The sequence below is a fragment of the Hipposideros armiger genome, unplaced genomic scaffold (genome assembly GCF_001890085.2).
Source record: "Hipposideros armiger isolate ML-2016 unplaced genomic scaffold, ASM189008v1 scaffold_48, whole genome shotgun sequence".
Classification (NCBI taxonomy): Eukaryota; Metazoa; Chordata; class Mammalia; order Chiroptera; family Hipposideridae; genus Hipposideros; species Hipposideros armiger.
The window spans coordinates 1,292,056-1,307,345 of NW_017731398.1; the positions used below are offsets into that span (position 1 = coordinate 1,292,056).

The window sequence follows — 15,290 nt, forward strand, 5'->3', positions numbered from 1 at the left end:
AAAAAAGAAATATCCAGGAAAGGCAAATGTATTACAGAGAAGAAAGTAGGTTAGCGGTGGCCTGGGGCAGAGTGTGGGCATGGGAGTAACAATAAATGGCATGATGGATCTGACTGGGGTTTCGAAAATGTCCTAAAACTCATTTACACTGGTAGTTGTACAACTTGTTAAATTTACTAAAAATTGCTGAACTGTATACTTCAATGAGTGAACTTCAATACAATTATACGACCATCTCAAAGCTATAGCATAAGACAAGTGACAAGAAACAACAAAGGAAGGCCGCTAGGACCAGTGACTTCAAAGCCAACGAGCACAAGAACTGCCTTTCTGCAGCAATGACACTTTGGAAGAAGCCAACGACTGCAGCCAGTTCCTGGGAAGCATCCAGAGGGTCACACAAGCAAAGGGACAGTTCCAAGAGCAGCGGCCTGTGCCTCTGAGGCGCGCTTCCATGCTGGCCAGTGATGCTCTAACTGCAGCAGGGCTGGAAGGGCTGGATCAGGGCTGCAGGCTCTGGCACCTGCCTGAGAACCACAAACCCACTCCATTCCCAGAGGGAATGACTGACACTCCTGCTCCTTTCCCACTCCCCTGCTGGGGAGCAGAGGGACTGCTCTGAATGGGAGACTGGTCAGCCCAGCCTCTTGCTCACTCACTGTTTTCCTTCCCTGAGGCTGGTGTGCCTGCAAAGAGAGGTGACTTCCCACTGCGTCCTCCTTCTCCCAGCGGTGAGCTCACCTGAGCAGCGCTAGCTCTGCCCTCAACTCTGTCCCTGCCTGGGGGAGAGGTAGTGCAGTAGGTGCTCTTCCTATGGCTGGGTTGGTAAATGCAATTCCTGAGGTGAGTTACAGGAAGCTCCATTTGGGGCTTGCGTGCCACGCTGCGATTGCTAATGCATCTCTACCTGCACTAAATAAACACTGCCCTTGAATTCCTACCTGACTCTGAGTCTACTTCTTAATTGGCTCAGATTAGGAGGTAGAGGTGTGTGTGACCCACCACCAAGTCAGTCACTCACCGCTGTCCTCTGCGACCTGCCACACCTGCAGGTAACAACCTGGAAGGCCACTGGTCACAAGCAACCTATTCAGAATGGAGAGGAAATCTCAGTCTCAACAGCGGGGAGCTCACCCACATACCCACCCACACCCAGCTTTCCCCCTCTCCAGCCCACGCAGCTTAGGGTTCCTACACGCCCCCCACCTCAGGAAAGCTTACTGCAGGAAGGCATCATCCAGACCAGTCACCCTCATGTCACAGGAGGAGCAGGCTCACTCCGCCTCAGGGACAGGCCCACAGCTTGTAGAGGGTCATGGGCCTGAGCCCAGGATTCCATGTGGCGTGACATGTCCTAGAAAGGACAGCAGCATGGAGCCGGAACACACAGCCCTGACCCAGAGACTCTCAGCCTCTGCCAGCCGAGCTACAGCCCCGGCCACCCACACCCACCTTCAGCTCTGAGATACTAAGAGCACGCTTCTACTCTCTATCTATTCTCTGGAACGCTCCAGAGATCTGTGAGTTACAGTAGTCAAAAGGTCTCTGAGGGACCACGATGCCACCGAGCAACAGTCTTTGTATTCCAGATGTGTGTGTGTGTGTGCCCACATGTGCCCGGGTAGGGGAGGAGGCAAAATACCCCTGACATTTCCAGTCACTCATCCCTGAATGGAAGGTCAGGGTCACAGAGCTAACCATACCTGGTATCTGGCACGTGCTTCAGATCAAAGACAGCCCTGTTGGAAAATCCTCCGTGGCATACCTTGAAATCTCTTTCTGGGAATAAGCCCTGAAATACAAAAGGGTGGCCGGTCAGATAGAGCCCACTCTCCACAGGAGTGTTTCAGATGAGCTCTAGGTAAGAAGCCAGATCCCAGCCAGGCAGGAAGCCATGGAAGCTGCTCTGCTGGCAGCAGATGCTTCTCTCTGCAGGGCCTCAGTGTGCTGTGATTTGTCAGTGTGGGTCTCAGCTGCCTATGTGGACAGTTTCCTTTCTCTCCTGCATCCAAAACCCTTCTCCTAACCTTCCACCAGCCCCCTTCACTCTAGCACAAGCATTGTACTCCAGGCCTTCTTAGAGGAGTGACAGGCTTAACAGCTTCATCAAAGAAAGCGGCAATGTACTAGCCAACTAACACATCCCCATTTCTCCTGCCACCTCCCAGTGAAAGTTAGGTGGGTTCGTCTAGCAATTAAAATATAGCTACCTAGTCTAATACCAGCGTTTACTGTATCAGGCACTGTGTTTAGTGCTTTATCTATTTTATCATGCTGAATTCTTAAGACCAGCCTGTGACACAGGTACTATAGTTATCCCTATGCTAAAATAACAAAACTAAGGCAGAAAGCTTTAGCCACTTTTCTAAGAGCATAGATGGATTTCATGTGAATTTGAACCCAAGTCTGTCTACCAAGTCCATGGTCTTAGCCACTGGGCTCTACAATCTCCATGTGAGGAAACACAGGCAGCGGGGAGTGGCACAAGAGGACAGAGGAAAAGCCAGTGGTGAGGTGGCAGGTAAATCAGGTCTCTCCTCAAGGCTCAGTCTGGGACAGCTACTGGGTCAAGCTCTAGGGGGGAGGAGGGGATGGGGACATGAGCGCATTAATTCGGTAGGAAATTTCCCCCAGGGCAACAGGGACAGGGCTGCCCTATCAGATGAATCAGAATGATTTTATAGCAACATCAGGCAGCTACCAACTCTTTTCTTTTTGACACGTTCTCTTCTCTTGGCTTCTTGAATACTGATCTTTTCTGAGACTCCTACTTCAAAGAGTATTCCTGGTGGGTTAATCTTCCTCCACCCATTCCTTAAATGTATTCCTTGAGCCATCTTCTCCTCTTATTCCTTACACACTACACATTCATCCTAGGTAATCTTAACCATCCCAAGGGCTTCAACCTCCCTCAATACCCTTCGGCTCCCTAAAAAAAAAAAAATAAATAAATAAATATATATATATATATATATATATATATATATATATATTTTAATTAGTTTCAGGTGTACAAAACAATGCAATAGTTATCCTTCTCACCCCTTACAAAGTGACAATCCTCCTCCCCACATCCACTGTCCCCCTACCCCCGATATCATACATCTCTATTACAATTCCATTGACTCTCCCTAAACCTATTTTTGATAAAGTAAAATTGACCTCTTCCTCCAGGAGCCCTCTGTAAAACATGGGACATTCCCTAGCACTTATCTCTGTGCATATCTGCCTCCCTCTATTAGACTATAAGGGCAGACCCAGTGCTTGTCCCCCCCACCCCCATGCCCCCAAATTAGACACATATACTCAGCATTTATCCTTTAAGTTACCTGGTTTTCCTTTACAGAAAGTCTGAGAGGTAACACCAGATGAAGAATCTCATTTTTTTTCAGGCTTTCGTAGCCAGCAACAAAAATTCCTGTTAAAAGAAACAGTAGGAGCTGTGACAAACTGCTAGAAAGATTCTGGACCATAATGGGCCTAGAAACTCCACCAAACACTCCAAAGCAAAGACACCATTGACACTAGTATTCATGCAGCCTTGCACTGGGGGATGGAAGAAATCTAGAACCTAATAAGAGGAATGTAAGTGCTGACAGGGTGCAGAATTGCTATGAGTGATGTAGAGACCCTCAGGCTCCCAGGAGAGTGGGTTGGGTCCCTCTGGGCTGAGCTCCTGAGTACGGAATCCCCATATCCTCACCTTTGTCATCAATCCATTCAAGGACTCGAGTGGCTCCTGAGAGGTCGAATGCATGGAAATCCTGGTACCTGCATGACAGGGACACAATGTCACATGGTGCATGGCACTTTACAGCTGTTAAAGAACTCTGAGAGGGCTGCATGGTTCAGTGGTTGGGGGAACCAGGCTCTGGAGTCAGAGAAGCCAAGTATCAAGTCTTGTTGCACATTTTGCTCCCTGTGTGACCAAGCCAGTCACAATTTCCCTGAGCCTCGGTCCTCATGTGTAAAATGAAACTCCCATAGTTCCCAAGGGTGATGGGAGAAATCCATGAGATAACCTGTGTTCAGGGTTCAACTCAGAGGTTGGCGCAAAGTAATCGGTCACTTACTATTAATACCCTCCACAGCACTGCTCTCACTAGTACCAAACACAACTTGCGCACCCAAGCTCATGCCATTTCCCAGACGCGGGAGCCGAGGCCTCCGCAGAGCTCTCCGCATGGCCCCGACCCGCAGCCTGCGCTGCCCCAGCCCACACCAGGATTGCCTACGTGCACCACCTCGAGCCCGGCCGCCCGCCACGCCAGCTCCAGGGCCGCCTCTCCTAGCCCAGGCCCACACGACTTACAAGCGCAAGGATTCCACCAGCCAGTCCTCCGCAGCTTCCATGGCAACTGTCGCTTCCCATACCCCACTTCCGTTTCGGAACCTTCCGGGGCGGGAGCCGCCCTCTCGCGAGAAGTGGGCGCGGCCTGCTCTGACCCGAAAGGCGGGGCCTCAAGTCAGGGGGCGGGGCCTCAAGTTGCTAGACTGCCGCTAGCAACTGCCGCTACCAACGCAGTGTGCCTTTACCCTGCTAGGTTCAGGGTTCTCCGAGCTTCTGCCCGGATTCAGGGATTCCAAGGATGTCAGCTCTGGGGGAGGGCTGAAGGACCAAGTACCGCCGCCCGTTTTACGACCTGATAAGATACAGGATGCCCGGTTAAATGTGAATTTTAGATAAACAACACTTTTTTCTTATAGGTGTGTCCATACATTAGGACATCTTACACAAGAAATGATTCAGTTTATCTGAAATTGGAATTTAGTTGGGTGTCCTGCATTTCTATTTGCTAACTCTGGCAATCCTATCTAAGGCCAGAGAAGAGAGTAAGAGGATAGTGGGGTCTGGATCCGAGCTGGGCCCTCCCCTTGAGGCTTGGCATGAGGATGAAATGAATGGGAAAGCAAAGCCCCAAGGTCCAGTAGTGTAGACACAAGACTTGCCCCTGCCAGTAAGTGGCAGAGGGGAGAGTAGAACCCCCTGCCTAGCAGAGGACCTGGCATACAGCAGGTGTCGAATACCTGCTTGCTGAATGAGCGAATGACTAGGAGTTCTGAGTCAGTGCCAGGCCTACCTCACTGAACACCAGGTCCTCCAGCCGCCTTTCCCCTCCCATCTCCTTAGACACGCTGGAAGAAGAGGACCAGACATTCTATGTAAAGGACAGGATTTTATTCACAACTTCAACAGGGAAGCAAGAAATACAGCAGGAACGTAACTTGTGTCTGCATTGGTGATATTCCTGGCAACCCCACCAGAAATCACAGTAATGGAGTAACAGAGATTTGAGCCCAGGATTTACATCCAGATGGGGCCACTACCAGGGTCCCATTCAGCACCTTCCTTGGGGGAGGGCACAATCTAAGCCACGTTGTCGTGTCTTCCTCATAAATGTCATCACTTCTGCAGCATTTGCACCAGCAGCCTCCTGTACTGAAGGGGAACACACAGAGGAATTGACCTGGGCAGAGAGGGAAAATGATTGGGGCCTCCTGCCATTCCTAAGTGCTTAGACATCTGCAGAGGTAGGCAGGAGTAGGCTCTCAGCTAAAGCAGGCCCCCCAGCACCTTTGTTCCTGAAGAGGGGCCTGAGAGGGGTCGGGGCAGCGGTTTTCTCATAGTAACAGCCCAACCTCACAGAGTGGTCATATGACAGTCAAAGGAGATCATGGAAGTAAAATCTAAGTGTGGTGCCTGGCCCTCGGCCAGTGTCAGTGATGTCAGTCCCCACTCCCAGCTATCCCCCAGACCTCACTTCTGGGGCCCACCCCCCAGAGCGAGGTACTGCTTCATCTGAGTCTCTAGCTGGTCTGAACATTTCAGGCCTTCAAGACCAATGGCCCCAGAGGTAACAGTGTCTCCCTTCAGACTCAGCCAGCCCTAGCTCCGCCCTTACCTCTGAGGTTCCCCAGGAGCTGATGGTTCTGTGCATCAGGAAGATCAGGAAGGTTAACTGCGGTTGGACCTTCTCTATGGCATGGCCCTCCCTTCTTTCAAAATGTACGCACTATATGCTAGGCTCAGGGTGGGGTACAAAAGTGAGTCAGCAACAAGCGCTGCTAGGGAGCTCACAGACTGTAACAGCGCCCATTGACTAAGCACTTTCTATGCTCCTGGCATCATGCTGAACATGTGACATAAAGGGTCTCATTTAAGGGGAGATGGGCACTATTATCCCCAATTTATTGATAAGGAAAATGAGGCTTAAGAGAGGTTAAGTGACATTTCTAAGGCCACATGTCTACTAAGTGGCTAGGTTTTAAGTGTAGCACACTGTCACCAGAACCCACATTCTACATCACACTACCTTCTGCAAACAGCAAAAAAGTACCAGGAAAGGTGGTGTAAGACAGGGAAAGCACCAGGAACAGGGAATGGAGGACCTGCCCCTCTACCAGGCTAGGGACTACAGCTGGCTTGGCTCTAGCTCTGGGGCCTTGAAAGGGTGATTTTAACTCCCACCCTGTCCCCTCACCAGAGCACCTGTGCCAATGTCTGGAGGCACTTTTGGTTGTCACAGTTGGGGAGGTCAAGGGATGCTCTAGCAGATAGAGATTAGGGATGCTGCTAAACTTCCTACAATGCACAAGACTGCCCCCACAACGAAGAATTACCCAGCCCAGAATGTCAAGAGTGCTGAGGTGGAAAAAGCCTGCCACAGGTCACTGAGGCAGATAACAGACTTGGAAGAGCACCAGTCAAGGTGAACAAGGTCGAACTCTGTCTCGGCTGCTAACTGACTCTTCTCTTGCCTTCTCTGGGCCTCAGCATCCCAACTCGAACAACAAGCATATACAGTCCACGGCAAGGGTGGACAGCTGGAGTGGGGGCAAACAAGTCTGTGTGGGCTGTGGAGGGAAGATCCAGCTGCAAGAGGCTGGATAATCCTAGGCTGTGACTCTAGACTGGGCAGTCGGTGAGGGGGAGCTTTCCCCCTTACTTCTTGCTTTGTGGGGTTTGCTGGGAAGGTCAGTTTTTTTTTCTTTGGAGTCCTCTTCCTCTGACCTTTGGATCACAGGGAGAGCCTAGAATCCCTGGATTTCAGGCCCATCATGCCCTGGCCGGGCAGTCACACCCTAAGCTCAATGCTGGACCCAGGGGCAGCCTGGCTGAGCCTCTCCTGGGCCTGATGTGGAGGCCTGGCTCACCTGGGTGTGAGGTGCTGGGCCGATGAGCCTCGTGCCCAGAGCTTTCTTTAGCAGGAGGTTCCTGAGCAGATCATGACTCAGCTGTGATCTCTGGTCCCTCAGGGAGATGTGGGGAGCTATCCCCAATAGCGACGGGCTGGGGGGCTCCAGACTCTTCTTGCCCATGAAGTGACCTAGGAAGGAGGTGCAGGGGCACAAGGAAATCAGGGAGCAAGAATCCTATCCCAGTGGGAAAGCTCCCCAACTTTCCCACCTGTCAGTTCTCATGGCAGGAATATTCGCAACAATCCTCATCCCCCTCCTCCTCACCAAGGAGCCATAAAGACCCCTGGATGGTGGCAGAGCCTATACCTCAACTTTTTCTCAACAGCTGAGAAGGGTGGGATGGGCCAGGGCCCGGGAGAAACTGCCAGTTGTACTGCCTGCTTAGAAGAGGGATGGGATGGGAAAGGGCAGGGAAGGAAGTGGAGATGAGGAGGAATCTGGAAAGTGGCGGTGCAGTGAGAAGGCACACAGGTTAAAAGGTCAGCAGGGTCTTGCTTGAGGAAAACGGCACCAGCTGGCAGGCAGATGTAGGATCCAGCCCCAGCTCTGCTTAAAATGGATGCGTGATCTTAGTGAAGTCACTGACCTGTCTGAGTCTCAAGTTCCCCATCTATTAAATTAGATGAGTTCCAGGGTCCCCACCAGCCCGGACACTACTGTCTGTGGCTGAGGGACGGCCGGAGAAGGGAAATGGGGTGAGAGCAAGGTGTGGGGCGCTTGCAGGGTCCCGAAGACTTACCGGTGGCCCACAGGTTGCCCCGCGGGTGCACTCGGATCTTGCTGGCCAGGCTGCGGGGGTCCGGGAGATCCCAGCTGAGCCGGGCGGCACTGGCAGTGAGCATGGCGAAGAGCAAGAGGCCACCGATCCAACGAGCGCCCCGCGCCCGCAGGGCCATAGCTGTGCCGGAACCGCGCCTCTCCCACTGCTGCACGCGTCTCCAGCGCCAGCCCAGCCAGCTTTTAAACCCGCGCTCCTAGGGGAGGAGCCTGCCCGAGGAGCCCGCCCCTGGCGCCCCCGCCCTCACAGAACCCTCCTGGCTCCATCATCCCTTTCACCCTTTCTCGGGAGTTTTGGTCAGGACGCCCACAACCTGCAAGCTCGCACTCCTCTCCTCTGCCCCTCGTGGGCACCGCTTCTGTAGGGGCATTCCCGAGCCAACCACCTTCAGACTTCCGTGCTTTGGGCTAACAAGGGGTTACTTCGCCTGAGCCTCCCTTTATTAGGGCAAAAGTGGGGGCGAGGATGCCTCCTCCAGTGTCACACCGGGCGTTAGGGCCCAGCCAAGTGCCAGGCGCCAGAGGGGATCCCTTCCTCTTGGGGACTCTGACCAGTCTCACTGCCAGAACTCACCAGGTAACCTAGAAATCACATCAGGAGCTAGGGATGGGAAAGCAGAATGATGGATGGTGGGATAAGGAGAAAACACACACACACACACACACACACACACACACTCGCTGGGGAGAGCCTGGCCTATCATTTGGGCAGGAGGCAGATTTCTGAGTCAGGAGAGTGAGCACTGGACCAGGAGTTCGTACACAAGCTGTGTGACATCCTCAACCTTCACTTTCTTCAACTATAAGATGAGAATAACCACACTGCCCTATTTTTAATACTTTTACATTTTTTAGCACAGTTTCTTTTTGTGTGGCAGGAAGCGGTAGTCCTATAGGACTGCCCTCTCACACTTGGCACTGCCTCCTCCCAAGGAGCCATCCAGGCTTGTTCTGGAACAAACTTTTGGGTCAGTGGCATCACTTCCTGAGTAGGGGAAGACGCTATGCTCCGGAAGAATACATATGCTTTAACTTAAATGCTTACTAAACACCAATGTTCAGAGCACTGTGCTGGACACTGAAGGAGGGGAGACAAAAGATAATTCCTGGCTCCCAAGGGAGTTTACCGTCTCATCGGAGAGATGGAGGAGCGGGGTGCAGACGAACCCCCGGATTCTGGACGGTCCCCTGAAACACTGCAGTGTGGCAGTGACAGAACCTGCTCGGTAATGGTACTGCTGTTGGGCCTGCTGCTCTGTGGATCACCACCACAAAGAGGAGGTGTGTACAAGAAGCTGCTTGTCAGGCCGAGCTCCCAGGAGAGCGACACACAGGACACGGGCATTCCATTTCCAGCCCTGGCTTTCCCCCCAATCTCCTTATCACCCCCCACCCTGGCATTTTCACCTCTCCGCATTCTTGTCACTGCTTAGCCATGGTGTACAGATATAGCTCTTATCACCTTCCCATAATAGTCACCCGCTTTTCCACCCCCTCCCTTTCCTCTGCGTTAGTCACACACCCATCCTATCTTCTCTGGTCCACGGATGTAGTAACTGGTGGGAACACACCGGAGCTGGCATTGAGTGCTGCCTCACTTAAATGCTTGAAGGAACCTTATCTGGTAAGTTTATCTCTCATTTTATAGCTGGAAACAGGCTCAGAGAACCCACTTGCCCAGATATCACACTGGAATCAGACTTCAGGTCTCTTCAGGCCACTCTGTCAGGGTCCCAAAGTCATACAGGGCAGATGCTGCTTTTCCTGAACCACACCCACTCCGTTTTACCATCCCAAGTTTAAATAACAAGTTGGCTTAGATTTCCCAGGGGGAGAGGGAGCAGGCACTGATTTAGTTTCACCTCTCTTCTGCAGGTGCCCCTGGGATTCTGCTCTGACAGTTTCATTTATACTTAAGCCAAACCTCTGACACAGCCTGGGTTCACAGCTCCAACCACAGCTCCGAGAATGACCCCAGATGCCCCTGGGATCATTCTGTCAGCCTAGCACAGGAAAAAGGGGCCTCTGAGGACCGTGGAGGGAGAAGCAGGTCAGCAGCTCCACAGCCAGCTGTGAAACAGCCTCCGGAACGAGAAGCAGAAGGCCAGCAGAGAGGGTGGCTCGACCAAGACAGGACTTCCGTGGGATCTCCCGGGAGTACCAGGCTCTGGGTTTAACTTAAGGACCTCAGCTGCCAACTGCTTGTTCCCCCAAGTCCACTGAGATGGCAAAGGAAGGCCAAGGGCCTCCCCCACCCCCCCAGGAAGACCGACAGTGAATCACATGGGGAAGCTCTTCAGAGTTTCTACAACATTCAAGGATATCCACGGAAAACGCAGGGAGATTCACAGGACAATCCAAAAGATGAATAAGGTGGGAAAGATGCATGGCAAATCTCGTTATCACCATACCAACAGAATATTTAAACTGCACCAAGGTTTTGAATCAAAGGATGTATATTACTGTTTGCTGTATTTCCATTAAATTGGAATCTGTTACAAGCAACGCCTTTCACAACCGAATCTCTGTTGTTTTCCAAAAGCACCTGCATGCCCCTTTGATCACCCACGCTATTCTGAGGTAGTAAAGGCTAGTAGTATGCTCATTTTATAGAAGAGTTAACTCAAGTCCAAGCACGTTAATTGCAGAGAAACTAAACAAACGGAGAAAACCAGAGTGTAGACTTCAAACACATGAAAGGTATTGAGGGCAACAGAGAAAGTGAAAGCAGAAATTTAACTGAGACAGAAATGAGTCTAGTAAAATGAAATGACAAACGCGGAGCTGCTGCTCAGGTTAGTAACATCACTCCCCTGGCAAACCTCTAAGCACAGATCCCCACCTCTGCGAGCTGGGGAGACAACGAGAAACATCCTGGGGTATCTCAGGGCCTGCTCTTTAGTTTCAGAATGGGGAAGGGGCTTCAGGATCAGAAAAACAGCAGAATCTTTAAGAGAGGCGGAAGGGAGAATCAGGGATATTTGATACTATTTCCCAAAGTTGATTGCCAAAATATAAATTTTTAAGGCAATATTCATAAAAAGAGAAACTACCTGCATCTAATGAGAAAATGATGAAAAAATGATGACAGTGACTGAGAAAGCTAAGCAGCTGCTGCTCAACGAAATGGCACAGATGCTCAGGGAAGTTGTGCAAACCTAAGGAAGTGAGAAGCCCCGGGCACAGCCTGCATAATTATTTGGGTGTAATAGTCATGTATTTCCGGGATCATTTCAGTAGCTGAAATAAATACTCTTTAAACTTCAAAGAGGTTTAAATGCTTGGAAATTTGCCTGAGAATCTCACTATTTCTAGATTGACTAATCTGAGCAAATCCAGGGAAGAACCACCTAGAACCTCTACAGAAGAAATCCCAAGGGCCTTACCATTGTGGGGTTTATTCCAAGTAAGAGTCTCATTAGACTAGAAAGGTAGAAGGACTGGTTATGACACCCAGCACTGTGATATGATAAAAGCGACTGACTTTGAGTTATGGCTCTGCCATCTATGAACCAGAAGATGCTGGGCAAATCTCCTAGCTTCTGGTTTCTCTCTTTTGTAAAATGGAGTTTGTTTTGAGGACTGAGGGAAAATAAAACTCTGTTACACTCAGAAGTACTTAGCACAGCACATGGCAATTCTAAGTGCTCAGTATCATCAGCAGGATCCTGGGAAAAGCAAAGCCTGTTATAAACCTGAAGCCCACTGCAGGGGAAAAAAAGAGGTTGCCTGGGTAGCAGCTCAGGCCCTGGTGGTGAAATAACAGCCAACAAAGTGTCTGTTACATCTTGGGCAGCTTGAGGAACTTTTGGATTGTCGGAAAAGTCATGACGCATTTTTTGCAACGAAAAACATAGAAAAAATACGTCATGACTTTTCTGACAACCCAATAAAATGCTAGCATATCTCCCTCAGCTTTAGACCAATTCCAAGAAATGAGTTCTCTACAGGGTTCTCTTTTCTTCACTTAAATAAGTTGTCAGGAGGACAGCTGTGATCAAACTTACTTGCCTGATGTAGTGCAGAGTACAAATCCTTTTAACTAGACCCCTTGAATTAAAGCTGGAATCCAGCTTCCTGATCTAAGCAAACTGGCCAATTAAAGAGTTCAAGAGAAATGATTCTTACTCTAGAGGAGGCGGTGTTTCAGGCTCTCCTAAGACTGGCAGAACAAGAACCTATAGTTTGAAAGTCACGTTCAATATAATAACGTAACTATATCTGAGAGCTGAGTAACCACTGTTTTTATAATACAAACTTAAGAGAAAGCAAGATAAAATATTCTCGGCTGGTGAGGATAAGAGATTGGATATGACAGACCTGAGAGGGACTGCGTCAGAATGGAGAAGAGGCACGAAATTTTTATGTTTCTTAAAAGAGGTCATGAATTTTAAAAAGATTAGGAAACATTCTCTTACCGGAAAGCTAGCTGAAGGCTCCTGGTCTTCTGGGAGGAGTCTCTGCAGAAGTTACCAAGCTCTACCTACACGAAAGCACTTTCTCTGACCCAGCTCTGTGACAATCGTTAGGCTAACCCACACAGGGCTTAATGCATAATATCACACAGCACCCCAGCAGTGAGATCCCAGGAGGGAAATTTCTTGGTCATCAGTATCATTACCAGATTAAAAAAAAAATTTCTATTATGCGCATTCCATAAAGGACAGAAATCATTGTTTCCCTCTTTTCATTAACCCCTAAGGAGCTGAGAACCAATGTTTACAGATCTCCTCCAGCAAACAACAGAATCTCTTGATGTGTCTTAGCACTCCTTTTTTCATCCCTTTCTCCTCCCACACTTTCAATTATTTGCTACCTTATCACATAGTGCGAGATGTACCTTTATGAGCCACTCCAAACCCCTTTCAGAACAAGGCAGGGTATAAATAACTCTAAAATGTGCAAAGCGCTGTGACAGGGACTCGGAATCAAAGGCTGGCCTCGCCTTGATGCCTTCAAGGAGCTGCTGGGGGAGCGGGACACACATCACACAAAGCACTCTGGGCGCCATGTCCCAGGGAAGCACGAACAAGGTCCGGGCAGCATTGAGCAGGAAGCACTGGACACTCAAGCGCTTAGTGGAGAATAAAAACACTCCTCCTTTGAGTTCCCTGTGCATCTAGCATTGCTTTTAGGATCCTCGGCAAAAAAAAAAAAAAATCTGTTTACACGTTGCCCCTGCTAAGGCAGTGAATTACTGGCAGAGGAGGGACCTGCCTTACTCATCTTTGTGTCCCCAGGGCCTAGCTCACAATCTGGCACAGAGTAGATGCCCAACAAATATCTGCAAAATGAGAAAGCTTTCAGCAGGCAGAGCGGTGAGCGGGCACTCCAGGCAGAGCAACCAGCATAAGCAAAGACTGGATGTCTGTACAGTGAGACCAATGTCAAGGGTACCAGAATGTAGGGTCTGCTGAGGCTGGAAAACATCCTGAGGGCCTGGATGACTCCATGACTCTTGGAAGGCAATGGCCTCACCATTTTTTGATAATCCCCAAATATTCTAGTCTCTCACACTTGGTTACACAGAATTCTTTCTTCATCCAGACTCACCATAGCTGTATGCAGAGGGTCCTGTTAGTTGTTTTATTTCTAAAAGTCTATTTGGTATTGCTCACAGTCTAGTAAGGGACAATAGTGACAGATAATACCTGGCCGGAATATAGCCTGAGGAGGAGTCCCGACTGAAGAGCATCTTTGGGAGGTGGACAATCCATTTAGCCGACACGATCAGCTGCGTCATTTCTGAAGCTCAACAGAGAGATGCATCTAAGAAGGCTGCCCTCAGATGCTGCCAGTCCTCCCACCATGTTCTGAGGGGTCGCCTGGACTTGGTAACACACTTCTGCAAGTGACTCAAGGATAACAGAGCCATTATTCCAGGCCTTTGCTTTCTGAGAAGCCTGTGACTCCCTAAGAAAAGTGACAAACACCAATACTTCTCCTATTGAGAAAGAGAGCACAGAACGAGTCCATGGACACATATGCAAAATAAGAAAACAGGATGAACACCAAAAATTCTAGAAAGGGAACATGCTGTTTAAATGGAACCATGGAGAAAGTTTTCAGATTCAGATTTGGCAAGACCAAGATAATGTACTAAGTAAATAACAGGAAAGTACAAATGGCTTTAATGATTCATATGCTCTGCCCCAGAATAACAGCTGAACAATAACAATGCCCTCTGGTTCCAACACATTGTCATACTTAATACTCAGTATATGCTGCTCGATGCTACAGGGACAACCGAGTGCAGCACCTCTAAAACGGAGCTCCCTCATGGGGGAACATGAGGCCATATACATAAACTTAGACAAATAGCATAAGGCTGCATATGCTAAGTGACAGAGGAGGAACAATTACTTCGTGAAGAAAGCGAGACTCAGGCAAGCAGAAACGAGAGGAATGGAAACAGTGGTACAGCACAAGGATGCTTAATGTTCGCTGAAGTCCAAGTGTGAACTTCACATGCAAGTGATATGTAGGGTAAACACAAAATTTAGGGTCCAAAGAGAGACATCTTAGAGTAAAAGGGGTACTGAAATTAATTAACGGGGAAATAAGCTAACATAGGTACAGATAGCATGCTGAAAAAATTAACAATGGGAAATTATCCAGAATAGGTACAGATAGCATGCTACCAGAAACCAGGGACAGTCACCCAACAACAGGAAGCCACTAAATATGCCCCTGGGGTCAGGTGATGATGGCAATGAGAACAGAACGATGAGGGTAAATGGAGGACTCATAAGTGACTAAATATGACGGGAAAATGAAAAGTCTAGGTGAACACTCCCTCAAAAACAGGTGAAATTTGGAGGGGAAGTTTGCAGAAACTACTAGAGGCTAAGTTTAAAGATGGGCCAATCAAGGGCCGGCTGAGTGGTGCGTTGGTTAAGAGCTGGCTTGGGACGCCAGAGGGCCCCGGTTCAGATCCCATATATGAGGGCCAGTGACACTGCCTTCTACAGCTAAGATGCTGAACAACAGCTCAACTTGGAGCTGGGCTGCCGTGAGTTGCCGGCGACAGGCATAGACTGCAGCCCCTGCTGCAGCGGGTTTCCATTGGCTACTGTGTGTGGCCGGCAGCCAGCGTGAGCGTCCAGCAGCCGCAGTGAGCGGCTGTCCAGAAGCCGGCGACTGATCTGCCTCGCCTGGGAAGAGCGCAATGATGGTGCCAACTTGGGCCAGTGAAGCGACGTCCTCCACAACTAGACTGAAGAACAAAAGGACAGCAACTTGTCTGTTCCCCTCCCCCCAATTCCCCAATGAAAATCTTTAAAAAAAAAAAGAAGATGGGCCAATCAAGTGGA

At 49.6% G+C, this 15,290-nt stretch overlaps 2 protein-coding genes across 5 annotated transcripts in view; both read right to left on the bottom strand.

Moving 5' to 3' along the window:
* The window catches only part of WDR73 (WD repeat domain 73), a 14,469-nt gene extending 10,051 nt beyond the window's left edge, over window positions 1-4,418 (bottom strand). For both annotated transcript variants that reach the window (XR_002123751.1, XM_019640133.1), the window contains exons 1-5: window positions 4,313-4,418; window positions 3,704-3,771; window positions 3,330-3,418; window positions 1,704-1,792; window positions 1,022-1,086 (exon numbers count right to left, since the gene is read on the bottom strand). Coding sequence is in view for 1 of the 2 variants with exons in the window: in XM_019640133.1 (XP_019495678.1) it covers window positions 1,022-1,086; window positions 1,704-1,792; window positions 3,330-3,418; window positions 3,704-3,771; window positions 4,313-4,353 (352 nt within the window). In the remaining variant the exon portion in view is untranslated. The remainder of the gene's footprint in view (window positions 1-1,021; window positions 1,087-1,703; window positions 1,793-3,329; window positions 3,419-3,703; window positions 3,772-4,312) is intronic.
* A 742-nt stretch (window positions 4,419-5,160) lies between these two features.
* NMB (neuromedin B) lies at window positions 5,161-8,178 on the bottom strand. Of its 3 annotated transcripts, none has more exons than XM_019639987.1 (3): window positions 7,940-8,178; window positions 7,156-7,328; window positions 5,161-5,435 (listed from the first exon to the last, which is right to left on the bottom strand). In XM_019639987.1, the coding sequence occupies exons 1-3, from the start codon at window positions 8,094-8,096 to the stop codon at window positions 5,340-5,342; spliced, it is 426 nt and encodes a 141-aa protein (XP_019495532.1). In that variant the 5' UTR covers window positions 8,097-8,178; the 3' UTR covers window positions 5,161-5,339. The 3 variants fall into 3 exon arrangements, with proteins under 3 accessions (XP_019495532.1, XP_019495533.1, XP_019495531.1); XM_019639988.1 differs by having other exon boundaries at window positions 5,161-5,440; XM_019639986.1 differs by having other exon boundaries at window positions 5,177-5,468.
* Between the last annotated feature and the right edge of the window lie 7,112 nt (window positions 8,179-15,290).

What these genes read in the sequence shown, in the direction of transcription:
- NMB (XM_019639986.1), bottom strand. Translation starts at nt 8,096, where the DNA reads ATGGCCCTGCGGGCGCGGGGCGCTCGTTGGATCGGTGGCCTCTTGCTC. An exon ending in GGGCAACCTGTGGGCCACCG is followed by an intron (nt 7,329 to 7,939) that starts GTAAGTCTTCGG and finishes CCTCCTTCCTAG; the next exon opens with GTCACTTCATGGGCAAGAAG. An exon ending in GCCCAGCACCTCACACCCAG is followed by an intron (nt 5,469 to 7,155) that starts GTGAGCCAGGCC and finishes CTCTCTGCCCAG; the next exon opens with GTCAATTCCTCTGTGTGTTC.